This window comes from Notothenia rossii (genome assembly GCF_949606895.1).
Source record: "Notothenia rossii genome assembly, chromosome: 3".
NCBI classification, from domain to species: Eukaryota; Metazoa; Chordata; class Actinopteri; order Perciformes; family Nototheniidae; genus Notothenia; species Notothenia rossii.
In genome coordinates this window covers 62,708,911-62,722,480 of record NC_136901.1, presented here as the reverse complement: position 1 = coordinate 62,722,480, position 13,570 = coordinate 62,708,911, and the positions used below count along the sequence as shown (strand labels likewise).

At 41.6% G+C, this 13,570-nt stretch overlaps 3 protein-coding genes across 4 annotated transcripts; 2 read left to right on the top strand and 1 right to left on the bottom strand.

The window, feature by feature from the left end:
- Positions 1-945: 945 nt before the first annotated feature.
- LOC307034165 (uncharacterized protein) lies at positions 946-4,594 on the top strand. 2 transcript variants are annotated; one of them, XM_079672936.1, is made up of 6 exons: positions 946-1,529; positions 2,067-3,321; positions 3,545-3,646; positions 3,828-4,060; positions 4,182-4,360; positions 4,493-4,594. In XM_079672936.1, exons 2-6 carry the CDS (start codon positions 3,216-3,218, stop codon positions 4,536-4,538), a joined length of 666 nt encoding a protein of 221 aa, XP_079529062.1. In that variant the 5' UTR covers positions 946-1,529; positions 2,067-3,215; the 3' UTR covers positions 4,539-4,594. The 2 variants fall into 2 exon arrangements, with proteins under 2 accessions (XP_079529062.1, XP_079529063.1); XM_079672937.1 differs by lacking the exon at positions 946-1,529 and having other exon boundaries at positions 1,930-2,732; positions 2,924-3,321.
- A 103-nt stretch (positions 4,595-4,697) lies between these two features.
- Positions 4,698-7,609, top strand: LOC307033627 (uncharacterized protein). Its single transcript, XM_079672163.1, has 6 exons — positions 4,698-5,030; positions 5,133-5,250; positions 5,463-5,512; positions 5,666-5,780; positions 5,993-6,262; positions 6,407-7,609. Exons 1-6 carry the CDS (start codon positions 4,977-4,979, stop codon positions 6,613-6,615), a joined length of 816 nt encoding a protein of 271 aa, XP_079528289.1. The 5' UTR covers positions 4,698-4,976; the 3' UTR covers positions 6,616-7,609.
- A 2,544-nt stretch (positions 7,610-10,153) lies between these two features.
- Positions 10,154-13,557, bottom strand: LOC307033965 (uncharacterized protein). The gene is made up of 5 exons (XM_079672590.1): positions 13,275-13,557; positions 12,334-12,855; positions 12,175-12,242; positions 11,442-11,483; positions 10,154-10,246 (listed from the first exon to the last, which is right to left on the bottom strand). Coding segments are annotated over exons 1-5 (678 nt in total). The 5' UTR covers positions 13,276-13,557; the 3' UTR covers positions 10,154-10,201.
- Between the last annotated feature and the right edge of the window lie 13 nt (positions 13,558-13,570).

The window sequence follows — 13,570 nt, the reverse complement described above, 5'->3', positions numbered from 1 at the left end:
GTTGCTGCTTTCATTCTCAGTGTCCGGTACTTTTTCACCTTGCGGCGCAGCAGGTAAGGAGCCGGAGGGGGAGGGGTGCGGCTGGTCAAGCGTCAGGCCTGGCTCTCCTCTAGACGAGCAGCTAGCAGCTGCTGAGTCGTCCCTATTATTAATTATTATTATTATTATTTATTATTATTATTATTATTATTATTATTATTATTATTATTATCATCATCACTACAGCCGAGAGACAGAAAAGGAAATAAGCTAGGCGGCCGAGCTACACGAAGTAACAACAACCATGATATCAACATTTACCACAAACTCACATTTTCTTGTTGACAGTGTGTGTCCGTGATTGTAGCCTACCTGTAAATCTGGCTAACCCTCACTAACGTTGTTGGCGGGCTGGGGCTCGGGGATGAAACACGGCTGGCAGTGGCAACAACTTCAGGTTCATCTCCCGCAGGAGGAGGAGTAGGGCGAAAAAAATATCCATCTAGCTTGGACAATTTGGCTTTTCCTTGGTCCTTTTTATCTTTTTCTTTGCGTTTTGTAGCTCCACTTTTGTGTTTATAACTGCTCATGCTTAGACAGTGCTCTGTTGAATGACAAGTGATTGATGATGACGTTGACGTTCATTTACGTATGATGTTGATGGACGGCTGTTGATGACGATTTTACCGAAAATACATTTGGAGACAATAGAAGGGATTCACTTGCAATTTTTCATGTTTTAATGTTAAATGTGAGTGTGAAAATAGCAGCACAAGTTCAACTCATATTATAGGCTACAATGCTTTATACCTAATATGACCAGGAACGTCAGTGCACTCAGTGGCGCGAGGCAGCAGGGCCCGCCGGCGAATATCTCGGGGGCGGAGCCTGCTGCCTCGGCGACGGGGCCCCCATTGGGTCCCGACCGTCCCGGGCCCGGGGGAGCCCTGCCCCTACAGCCCCCCCCTGAATCTCCGCCCCTGGTACAGTGTGTAGGTGTGTGTGTGGTAGAGTGTGTAGGTGTGTGTGTTGTACAGTGCGTATATGCGGCGGACAGACGGGTCTCAGTTGGCTTGGTGTCCTCTGCTTACTTTTAATACTTGTAAATACAACTTTTTGGCCCGTAATTTTCAATTCCCCATTTCAGCGACCAGAGAGAGGGGGGGATATATCCAGTCTCTGATTGTGTTACGTTATTATGAGAGTGCTCTCACACTTTAAATTGTATATATTTATATACATATATTTGTGTGTGTGTGTCCGCATCTGTAGCCTGTTATTGTCTCATTATACCACACTCTCAATGCATTCAAAGTAAATATATGAGTCGTCATGAACACATCTGTCGATCAGACAGAGGGCTGGCGTGCCTCCTGTCATCATTAATGGACGTCTCTTTAAAATGACCGCTCAGAGGAGAGAAGTTCTCATTTCTCTAACTGCCTGCTGCTTCCCCTCCTCAGTCCTCCGCTCGCATCTCCTGTGGGCGGGACTAAGTCTCGAGGATAGGAGTCGAGGAGGGGAAATTTAAGAATTGAGAAGCCTCTAAGGTAAGAGCATGGGTAACACATAGTTATAGGAAATACGATACATTTTGCCACGAATAATAATAATAATCTAATCGGCGCCAATGTTGTTTCTGGCACCTTTCTGAGGGGTAACTAAATAATATAGGGTATTATCCAAATATAACAAATGAACTCGCCGTGAGCTAGAGTACTAGTTTAAGTACTAGTTTAAGTATTAAGTATTGCTTGCACAATTTAAAGTTCAAGTATAAATATTTGTATCAACAATTACTTATATTAACAAATACTGGAGGTTATATATTATTAATAATTCTTTGTATGCATGTGTTTTTATTATTAATAGTAATAATACTTTTATAATTTTTGTACACATTACTTATTTAAAATGACTGGTGGCAGTGATTTTGCTCTGCGAATAGTGTGAAAATACCTTTAATGACAACAGTAGTCAGCATTAATTGGTTATTAGCCAAGTAGAAAAGTTGTAAACAACAACAATTACACTGGCATTGTTTGTTTAGTTTTGAGTTTCTAAACGATGTTGTTTTCTCTCAACAGATCCTGCAATTTGTTCTCCAAAAAACAACCCTTGGTTTTTCCAAACTCCAAACAACCCAAAGGCACTTTTAAGAGTCACGTCTGTCTTGTTAAACTGTCCTTGCTGTGTTGTACTTGATAGTCTCTTCCTATCTTTCTTTTTCTTTCTCTGTCTAAACTCTGTTGTCAGTCTTTCTTCTGTGTCTATGTCTGTGTCTCTTCACCATAATGAGTGATTCTGATCTCGAGGATCTCCTGAGAAGCGCAGATGAGCTGGTTGAGCAGAAAGAGTTCAGGGATGACCTACGGAGTGCTGATGATTTGCTTTGTAAACTGGAAGCAACAGCAGCAGCAGCAGCAGCAGCAGTGTCATCAGTGCCAATGGTGTGCTGGAAGAAGAGAGACAGTGAGGGAAAACTTGATCTTTGCAAGACCACGTTCAACCCACAATGACTCCGATCAGGGTCAGTATAAGATATATATTTCTAGGCACTTGAGTATATGAAGTGAATGAAAACATAACTCTTGGTAAGGGAAAGTAGTACAATTTAATGGTATAAATGAAAAAAATAGTTTTTTCTGATACAGCTGGCTGCAGTCGTAACACTGCAGTCAGCAGTGTTACGACTGTTGATGCTCCTGAATGTGATCTGGTCTTTGCTCCAGCTATCGCTCCGGAGACTGTTGGTATGTACTTCATTTGGTCTGGTTAGACCGAAACACATATTCATACTTGTATCTTTATGTGATACGTACTTCATTTATAAACTTAATCATTTGCTAGAATTAAGAACACAGTAGTTACAGCTTTCAAAACCACTCCATCCAGTATGTTTTAAAGAAAAATAATCATTGTGCTTTGGACTTTATTGTACCAGTTTAACAGAGGGGTTTCTACGAGATCTCCAGCAGTCTCTGAGCGATACTACAGGAGATGAGGTGGTAGCACAAACCCCAAGTGCTTCTCTGCTGGGGTCGACCAACTGGAGCACTCGAAAAAGTTTTTTTTCAGAGAGCTGGAGGGCAGCGGGACCACATCTGGTTAACACCGTAGTGGCCCAAGCAAATGTGGGAACACAAATTTGCCAACAGTGTTGGAGCAAAACTTCTGTTGTCCGGTGCCGGGATTGCCGACCACATCCCTTCTTCTGTGCTGACTGTGATGTCAGAATGCACACCAGACACCCCCTCCACAACAGAGATGCTACTACTGCAGGTTACTTCCAGCCATTGGCACCAACAACACATGTAGTAAATATGGCCCTTTGCTCCTGCGGTAAGTTTTGGTTTGTGAATGTACATTTTCTTGCTGGACTTGTTGAGAACTTCATTTGGAAAATGTGAGCTTCCTGAAGATCTCTGTGATAATTCCCAGCAGTGTGCTTAAGTCCCTTTTTAATGTTCTGATGTAAAGTTAAATCCTAAATATGTCACATAACAATGATGTATTTCTCAAAAGAGACAAATTATTTTTTATTTCCATTTTAATTTTTTTCCAGTGCGGTTTGTACCTGTGGAGATCCCGGACAAAATCTGTGGTTGTGCATCAGAGTCATTGAGCCTCAAGCCAGGAAAGACTTTGACTGTGATCACAATGAATGGTAAGAATGGGAAGAATGTTTGTCTTGTTTCTTAAGATAGATGTTTTTGAAGTTTCTTCTTGATAATATCCAACCCTTCTCAAAGACCCGCACATGTGGGATAGCTTGTTTATTAAACCTTAACATGGGTATTGAGTAAAGAATACCAAATGTATTAAAAACACTTTGTCTGTTTTTCAAGGACGACATGAGCTAAGCATGCCAGAGTTGGCTTGTGAAGCATGCGCTGCGACATGGACGACTGGGGTTGACGACCTTCTTCGGAGTGACTACTGTCCAGCTACCCTTCACTTCACCACCATTTATGCCACAGATGTTTTCTTCCCATTTGAAGAAATGAAAATGGCTGCACCTGGACTATCCTTTCAGGCCTATTTAAGGATGCTAGATCAGCGAACGTTGCGCTTCGGCCGTGTGAGTATTGAAGTTACTTGTCCTTTTTGATCTATTTGTATTGTAAAAATTGTAAGCTGTGTCCTTATAATTTATAATTTATTTTTGACATGTATCTGTTGATGTCCTTATTTTGTTATAGACTGGGAAGATCTCAACTGACAGCTTGATCAAAAGTTTCTTTGAGTGGGAGGCTGTGCGTTATGAGGTGGACATCATGTGCAAGGAGGAGCCCTTCACCTGTCCTGCGTACAGCCCTGATATGCTTGCAGTTTCCGTGGATGGAAATCGCAAGCATTACCGTTTCAAGAATGCAGCTAGGTACTATAGAAAATATATAATGTCACAGTATTTGAACAGATAACGAAACAAAAGTATCTTGATGTGAACTAATCAACCTTATAATCTGAGATGTCATACATTGCTCATACATTGCTCCTTTGATTTATTTAGATCTGAGGAACAGGCCATCTTTGACGGTGTCTATAGCCAGGGATGAAGACGTCTCAAGATTTGTGGACTATATACACACCACAACCAAACATTTAATATTGCAGTCTCTAATTATGTAGAATAGAATATAATATCCTAATGAAGGGTTTGGTTATGTAAGTCTTTGCACCATTTTCATCAATACATTTTTATATATTAGGTCTCCGGAAGAGGTGTTTCTGGAGGACAGTGGTCGGAAGCCAGAGAGACCTCCCAAATATCAGCCAGCAAGCTGGATGAGGAGGGACTAGAGCTTGCCGTCTGTCGACATGGAGTGCTCCTGTGTGCTCTCAATATGTACAGGGGAGACATCTTTGCTTATCCCTTGTACCTACAGAACAAGCTGGCCAGTAGTATGTTCTTTTTCATGGATGTGACCTGCAAATATTGGCCCTAACTCCAGAGAATCACAAAAAGCTGTCCAGAGCTCCAGCATCTTCTCGACATGAAGCCCTTTCTCTCAGTGTTTCATGCCAAAGCGCATTACTTCAAATGTGAAGTAAGGAATTGTTACCATGTGACACAATCACTTTATGTAAAAACCTCCTTGTGAATAGTTACAAGTTGTAACGAGTCGTACTTTTGAATATATTTTAAACAGGTGAAATGGAGTGGGGCATATCAAGAGGGGGCTGGACTAACCCTAGGGGAGGAGGTAGAACAGGTATTGACCTTCCTCTCTCGGATAGCTTTGACCACAAAACACATGTCAAAAGCAGGTGAGTTACAATAGAACCTTTACTGTCAGTTTTAAAAAAAAGTTCAGATAGGCACAGATTACACTAGCAAATTACACCAACAACACAAACTCATAAAAGCTCATTGACGGTTATGACCTTAGAGCACAATTTAGGATGGTAATATAGTATAAACCCCAGTTACAGTATAAGAAGTAAGAGGACTAGTAATAACGTGATATTGTCTTTTGCAGGACGTACAGACATGCTGACGCTGATGGCCATGCGCTGGAATCAGCAAAAAGTCAGCAACTTGGCCACCTCACTGTCCCGCAGATATCTGAAGCTAATAACATAGTTTTAGAATAATTACATATTCTTTGTTAGAATTATTTGTGGCTGCAGCCTAAATGTAGATTTCTGTATTTACTTGTCTTTAATTGTTTGATGTTTGTAGACCACAAAAGCGCTGGAAAAGCAATTGCAGAACCTGGAGTCCATGAAGGCTGAGTTGGCAGTGACTGAAAAGCAGCTGGAAGACTGGATCAGAGATGTGAATGAGTGGGCAGAAAGTGAGGACAATCTTAATGAAGTTTTTCAAATGTGTTGTAGTCATGATTTATCAATTTTTTATTTATTTTCAGAATTAGTGATAACCCTCTATTGACATTTGCATTAATTATTTTTCATGAAGCATATATAATAAAATAATCTTAAAACATTTGATCAAATGTCACTGTTATTGTGAATTACTGTGCTTAATACACCTATTTCCTCTAAAAAGCAACAACAAACAACCCAAGGGATGCTGCTGCCTTGGCCAGCAAGATCGAAATGCTGACAGTAAGTGTCAAGAGACGTTCGCAGCGTCTCTACAAAGACACAGACAGCAACAAAGGTCGTTCCAGGATCCGCCGCAAGATCAGGGATGAGAAAGGGGTCCTTACAGCCACAGTTGAGAAATACAACACAATGGTTCCAAGCACAGAAGCTCTGTGCCTCGAAGCCATTCTGTCTGTGGAGAAAGCTTGGCCATGGCAGCTACCAAACAGTGGTAAGTACACCAGTCTGCTGAATGCTCAAAGCAAATGTGGAAACCTTCATGTCTGACATATAAAACTATGTAAGACTTCATAGATTCTTTGAATGTTGATCTTTCATACTCATTAATTAATGTTTTGTCATAAATGCTTTCCAGAGTCTTTCGACCTCAGGACAAAGAGAAGAGCGTTCGACCTTGTCATGGCAGTGAAGAGACTACAGGAGAAGAAGATTCTCGTCACATCTACATGCTCCCCCTCTGTGAAATACTCCCCCAACATGGTCTCAACTTCCACTCCTATGCCGACAACACCCAACTCTACATCAGTACCAATCCATCATCCCAGCTACTCCCACTGTCACTAGTCAACTGCCTCCGCGACATCCAAACCTGGATGTCAACAAACCTACTGAAACTCAACAAAAACAAAACAGAGCTCATAGTTGGGGCCCCAAAAACACTGCTCCGGAAGGTTGGAGATCTGCTCCTCACCGTCGATGGCTGCTCCATCCAGCCTGGGCGACACTCTGAACTCTAGCCTCACCTTCAACTCCCACATCAGGTCTACTTTCAAAACCGCTTTTTTTCACCTTTGAAACATCTCCAGACTCCGGCCCTCTCTCCCCGACCCCGTTGCAGAAACATTAATACATACCTTCATCTCCTCACACGTGGACTACTGCAATGGAGTTCTGTTCGGGGTCACATGCAAAGCCCTGGACAGGCTCCAGTACGTCCAGAACTCTGCAGTCAGGCTCCTCACCCGCACTAAGCCCTGGCAACACATCACCCCCACCCTCGTCCACCTTCAATGGCTCCCGGTCAAGTCACGCATCCAGTACAGACTCCTCCTGCTAACCTACACATTTCTCCACTCCCTAGCCCTTGCATACATCGCTGACCTCCTTCAGCCCTATACCCCCTCTCCTCAGCTGCAGCCCTCCGACAAAAAAAAATGACACATTTATTAATGTCTTAATATGTATGTCCAGTAAGTTATTCTTAAGGTTGTTGATATGTTGTTGAAGGCATTTTCTATCATTTCATTTTTATTCAGATGTTATTACATGTCTACTCTGAAACACTATGTAAACAAGGTCCCATAACACTAAAGTTGATACAAATTGTTTTGACTGTTCACTCATGTTCTGTTTGTATCTCTGTTTAGCAAACACACATATTGATTAGCACCATGAGGAGGCGGATAAACCTTTTTGTGTGTTCTTTTACAAATCAGATATTCATGTGTAGATAGAACTCAAATATGTGCAATAATATAGCTATATCCTGTACAATTATGTGATAACATGAATAAAACATCTTCAGGTGTTATACATACATATCTGTCCTACACTAATAATAAAACAGATACAATGGCATTGTATTCTGTTTACCTCATTTGTTTCATCCTCATAAATTACCTTTCACACACGATCAGTTGCCTGTTTTTGACTTAGCCTACCAAATTACAGTAGCCTACACCTGGTACAATGCATAAGCCTCATATAGTCCTTTTAGTAGTTTCAAAAGTCTAGTTGGTTGTTTGTGTCTACCGTCTCTAGGTTGAATAAAAGTAGCAACAAGAACCTGTGGGCTCACGTGCGCCCCCTTCAGTGCGGCAGAGGTTATGGCTGCCTGTTGTTGTAGCGGAGCTCGGCAAATTGGCTGATTTTGCCCTTTAAAAAGCGATTGGAATCATACAGAAATCACACTTACATCATAGATCAGTGGAGACATTTTATTATTATTACTATTTAGTTTTTCTTTAGTTGTTTTTCCGTTTCATTGGAGTATGACAGGGGAGGCAGATCATACTCCCCTGACTGCACGTCGCTGATCCACACCACCAATTGGCATTACAGGACGGACCCCCATGGCGACCTCACCCTGCACCAGACCTGAGTTAAGCACAACAGAATGCAGAGGAACAGGCACAATATTCATTCCCATACCTCGCATCCGGACAAAATCCCCAGTTCCAGATTTGTATGAAAATGGTAACACAGAGCTCAGAATGTACGAGTCATACGATGCAGTGTCTCTCAAAATCTTTACCGGCACGCTGATATCACTTCCCACCAATGACACGTATCCAGTTGACACAAATGCAGAAAACAGTGGGTCCTTCCACCCGCATGGCTCATTAATCTGCTGACAGGGAGAGATGACAGGTAACGGCACCACAGACACAGCACAAGCAGCAGAGTTAAACTGGCCTACACAGTTCCCCCTTTTAGCCTTAGCTAAACCCTCACCCCAGTGCGGATTAGCTTCCTCTTCCCATCTCCCTGCTGCACGATACATACCAGCTTCATCCTGGACCCCTGAAGTCGCGACCGCCCCTGTGCGTTAGCAGTCATCTGCCAGAGCAGCAGCCTCTGCAGCAGTTTTCACCTTACGCTCGCTGATGTAAACCGCAATGTGGCTGGGCACACAATTTTTAAATTGCTCCAACACCATCAACTCACATAATGCGACATACGTATCCACTTTCAAAGAGTTACACCACCTACCAAAAGAGGTAACCAGGTCCCTGGCAAACTCAACATGTGTCTGCCTGTCAGACATCTCCCAGGACCGAAACCTCTGTCGATATGCCTCAGGGACCAACTCGTAAGCCTTCAACACAGCAGTTTTAACCATCAGATACACTTTGCTGTCCGCCACCGTTAAAGCAGAATAAGCTTCCTGGGCCCTACCTGTTAGCACACACTGCAGCAATAAGGTGCTATTAGCCTCTGACCACTCTCTGCTCTCAGCCACACCATTTGATTTGAGTCAAATGGAGTACTCTGAATTGTAGTGGAGTAGAATTACAAAGTAACAATAAATTGCATGTTTTACATGTTGCTGTGTATTATAGCTGAGGATTATGGGTAGTGTCTTCGGCCGTCCTAAACTCAGAAAAAACTATCTCCGAATCGAAGGGGGAAAAACACAAAATCATTGTACACAATTTAAACCAATCAATGTTGTGTAATCTTGTGTTTTTGAGTTGATGAGCAATGCAAATATCACTGTAAAATCAATCGACATTAGAGAGAATACTTATTCACCTTTTTTCCTATCTTCTAAATATGACAGAAATGCACTTGCTGACAGTTACTGTATCAACATCCCCATTACTAGTTTCAAAAACTAAACATTTCTTATTTACACTATTGGCTTTGATTTATTTCCCAAATTATGTTTGTGGATTTAATGATAGTCAAATACAGTTCAACTGGGGAGTAAAACTGTTATAGCAAACCAGATAAGTCACATGTTGACCTGACAAATCCACATTTTCAAATAGGTGCGAAATTGTGCTACATTTCAGGTGAATACATTTCAGGTGAATACTTTGATAGTTGGTTTAGAATAAGTTTCTAGGTTTTAATGCTACAAAACATAATGTTTCTCATATGGTCCGTTGCTGCAGGACTGTCACATATCGTCTTTGAAAGCTGCTCCTGATGTTCCAGGCCCTGGCATTTAGAAAATCTGGTCTGCTCTCATTTCCACGTTTTTGGGCAAATTCAAATTGTACCAGTATTATTCATATGACATATACAGAAGACCATAACAAAAATGTATATCTAACTTGCAAATAATGATTGGTATGTTAATGCAAATGTGACAAACATTTTAAAAGGCTTTACCCTATTGAGAAATAATTTTACAAAAAATACACAACAGAAACAACAATTTAATGAAACAATTTATTTAAACAACTTATTGTGTGTGTGTGTGTGTGTGTGTGTGTGTGTGTGTGTGTGTGTGTGTGTGTGTGTGTGTGTGTGTGTGTGTGTGTGTGTGTGTGTGTGTGTGTGTGTGTGTGTGTGTGTGTGTGTGTGTGTGTGTGTGTGTGTGCGTGTGTGTGTATGTGTGTGTATATGTTTGTTTGTGTGTGTGTCTGTGTGTATGTGTACAGTATGTGTGTGTCTGTGTGTGTGTGATCATTTTGACCTGCTATACTGTTGGGCAGGCTCCCATGTGTCCTCCCAGTCCTTGCCACTGCAAAACACACATAAAGAACAGTTGAATAATTATTAATATGTCATGCTATATATATTTCTGATGCTTAATCAGGCAAGTAAGTCAATTTAAAATAGGATTTGAAACACAAGTAAGTCAGGCAAGTAAGTCAATTTAAAATAGGATTTGAAACACTAGGTTCATCTCAATGTCCCTCCTCGACTCCTCTCTCCCCCTCCTCCGGGACTTGACCCGGAAATCAATCAAAGCACGCCATGTTGAAGGACGTCACAATCGCTTCAATGCAAACGGAGGAGTCGAGGAGGGGTGAGGGAGGAGGCTTCCAGAGGAGACGAAAGGTAGGATCCACGAGAGCACACTACTCGGGCATCAGAGCCCCCCCCCCCCCCCCCCCCCAGTTGCACAGCCTCTGCTCACTGCAGCTGTTGTTACCGTTAAAGGAGGATCAGTCATTAAATGTTTATTTAAAGTGCTTCATTAAGAGTAAAATATATTAAATCTCTTAAACGAATGAGAGATCGAACTCTATAAAAAAATTCAAGTGTGTGAAATATACTTACAAATTCAATAATAATGTTTTGATTATAAAATAATAACGTACAGTTCTTACTTGTGGTTTGTAATGCATGTGTGGTAGACCCACAGAACGTCAAACATTTAGGATATATACAAATACGGGTAGCATAACTAATAAATATTTTTATTGATTTGTGTCTCTTCTGTAGGACAAATGACATAACAACATCCAATACAAAAGTTGATCTGAAACAAGCTCAAATACCATAATGAAATTAATCCATCAATTATTATTATTATTGTTATGATTATATTATAACTTAAATGAAATGTTATAGCTAGAAAAACAAATACAGGACCGAAAGTAATGCATAGAAAACTATAATAAAAGAAATTAATGGAAGAGATGGACAAAATCATTTCAATGTGAAACTAAATCCCAGGTTTGAAGGGAAGTCCAGTGACAGGAGATAAAACTGCGCGCACCAGAAGTAAAGGGCATTGTTTATGGTGACGCTGGAGTGAACGAGGACATCCCAACTCATACCTGAGGACTCCTCTCTCTCGCGTCTCTTCCTCGTGTCTCTCGCTCGCGTCTGGAGGCGAAGCTAAGACGCAAGGAAGGGACGCAAGTGAGGGAAAGGAGGAGGTGAAATATTCAATTGAGATGAGCCTACTACATTAAGGGAAAACTTACCACTTGGAGCATGGTGCAGCGAATTTTGACTTCTTCTCTTTGCTGAAAGGCATGACATGAAATGGACAGAAATATAAATACGAGATACTTTCCAAAGTTAGGTGATACAACTTTACAGAACATTATTTGTACCATTTATAGACCATCAATAAGGTTAGATTTCTACACAAACAATAATAACAGACAACAGCATCTGAAACCAGAGATACAGAAGAATCCACTGTCGTACCAGTGTGGAACAGCTTCTTTAAGACTGGGAGTTTCCTACAACACAAGGTTATAAGGTGATGCAAAACGTAGTCCTGTAATGCTTACAATGACAAAAAAAGGTGCAGTGTCGAGGACGGACTGAGGAACCTCACCGCTCCACTTGTACGATAGTGGATATTTGTGTATCTCTGGATTCAGAGGCTGTTATATGTTAGTATCGTTTGGGCTCTGTGCAGATATCTCACTGATGGAGGCGTGTGGTGCAGTGGGTTGTGCGTTGGTGTTCGGATCAGGGGAGCACAGGTTCAAACCCCACTGCAGTCAACATGTCGTTGTGTCCCTGAGACACTACACCCCAAATTGCTCCTGTGGGGATTGCCCACAGTATTGAGTATGTAAGTCGCTTTGGATAAAAGCATCTAACAAGTGATATGTAATGTAATGGTCTGTAGACGGTACCAATAAAATTCTGTTATGTTATTTAAAAACAAAAACAAAAAGGAAGAAATTAGAACATACTTACAATTACAACTCTTCTGTCCACAATGCTTTGATACATAAACACCTTCTGGGTTCTGTGTTTCCTGCATTCTAAAAATAAAAAACACAATTTTAATAATTAGGTAATAAGTCTTCCAAACAATAATTTAAAAAGATGTATTTAGTATAGTGCAGATCGAACCTCTTCGACTTTTTTTGGATGGGGGAGGCTGGGACGAGAGGGAGGATGTAGGAGGTGTATGAGAAGAGAAGGGGGAGGGAGGAGGCTGGGAGGAGAGGGAGGAAGGAGGAGAAGAGAAGGGGGAGGGAGGAGGTTGGGAGGAGAGGGAGGAAGGAGGAGAAGAGAACGGGGAGGGAGGAGGCTGGGAGGATATAGGAGGTGTATGAAGAGAGAAGGGGGAGGGAGGAGGCTGGGAGGAGAGGGAGGAGAGTGGAGGAAGAGGCTGAGACGGGAAAGATGGTGAAGCAAGAGGAAAAAGTTGAAGAATAAATTCCGGCTCTGGAAGGGGGCCGGAGGGCTCTGGCTCTGGTTCTTGCTCTGGTTCTGGTTCTGGCTCTGGCTCTGGTTCTGGCTCTGCTGGTTCTGGCTCTGGTTCTGTTCCAGGGGGGGGGGCTGGTGGAATGTTTTCCACCGGGGTTACAGGACCAGGTGGTGATCCAGGACCAGCAGAAGTTGTCCAAGCTTGTTGTTCAGCAAACCACACTGCAAATGTTGAAAATAATACGAGGGAAAAGTAACAGAACTAATTTTAAGGAAGACTTATTTTTGGCCATACTTGCAAGAAATTAATAAAATGCATTGAATTTCCCTCTATTATAAATCAACCAGATAGTTCTTAAGTGAATGAAATGCAGGTAGTGTGAAAATAATGTTTGTAGACATATTGCTATGTTTCTCATATTTGTGTTTAACGCAACAACTTATCGTATTTATTGAAGACCATGATCATAATGAAAATGTAGTTGCAGTCTGGAACAGCTTCTCTCATTAAACTAGAAATCATTTAAAACTTGCAGATAAATACATTAAATCTGTAATGAAACATGTTGATAAGACTTTTTACAGATTGTTGCATTACATTACATGTCATTTGTTAGACGCTTTTATCCAAAGCGACTTACTTATTCAGTACTGTGGACAGTCCCCACAGGAGCAATTTGGGGTGAAGTGCCTTCAGGGACTCAACGACATGCTGACTGCAGTGGGACTCGAACTTGCTATCCCTTGATTCAAAGTCCATCATACTATCCACTGAGCCAAGGACATAGCGTGTTAGTCCATGTTTGATAACCGTGAAGTAGCCGAAATACACCCTGCGAGCTGGTTTCGAATCCCGCTCAATCCCTTGTATTAACATGGATAAATGTAAAGGTGGAGCTTATTTATTATTTTACCACACTTTTGGGTAGGTTGTGTA

Excerpts from the sequence above, each read along its gene's own strand:
- LOC307034165 (XM_079672936.1), top strand. The coding sequence starts at position 3,216 with ATGCACACCAGACACCCCCTCCACAACAGAGATGCTACTACTGCAGGT. Across the intron at positions 3,322-3,544 it reads TATGGCCCTTTGCTCCTGCG|TGCGGTTTGTACCTGTGGAG; the intron begins GTAAGTTTTGGT and ends ATTTTTTTCCAG. Across the intron at positions 3,647-3,827 it reads GACTGTGATCACAATGAATG|GACGACATGAGCTAAGCATG; the intron begins GTAAGAATGGGA and ends CTGTTTTTCAAG.
- LOC307033965 (XM_079672590.1), bottom strand. Across the intron at positions 11,484-12,174 it reads TGGACAGAAGAGTTGTAATT|CAAAGAGAAGAAGTCAAAAT; the intron begins GTAAGTATGTTC and ends CATGCCTTTCAG. Across the intron at positions 10,247-11,441 it reads GCTGCACCATGCTCCAAGTG|TGGCAAGGACTGGGAGGACA; the intron begins GTAAGTTTTCCC and ends TGTGTTTTGCAG.
- LOC307033627 (XM_079672163.1), top strand. The coding sequence starts at position 4,977 with ATGAAGCCCTTTCTCTCAGTGTTTCATGCCAAAGCGCATTACTTCAAA. Across the intron at positions 5,513-5,665 it reads TGCGCTGGAATCAGCAAAAA|ACCACAAAAGCGCTGGAAAA; the intron begins GTCAGCAACTTG and ends TGATGTTTGTAG. Across the intron at positions 5,781-5,992 it reads TGTGAATGAGTGGGCAGAAA|CAACAACAAACAACCCAAGG; the intron begins GTGAGGACAATC and ends TCCTCTAAAAAG.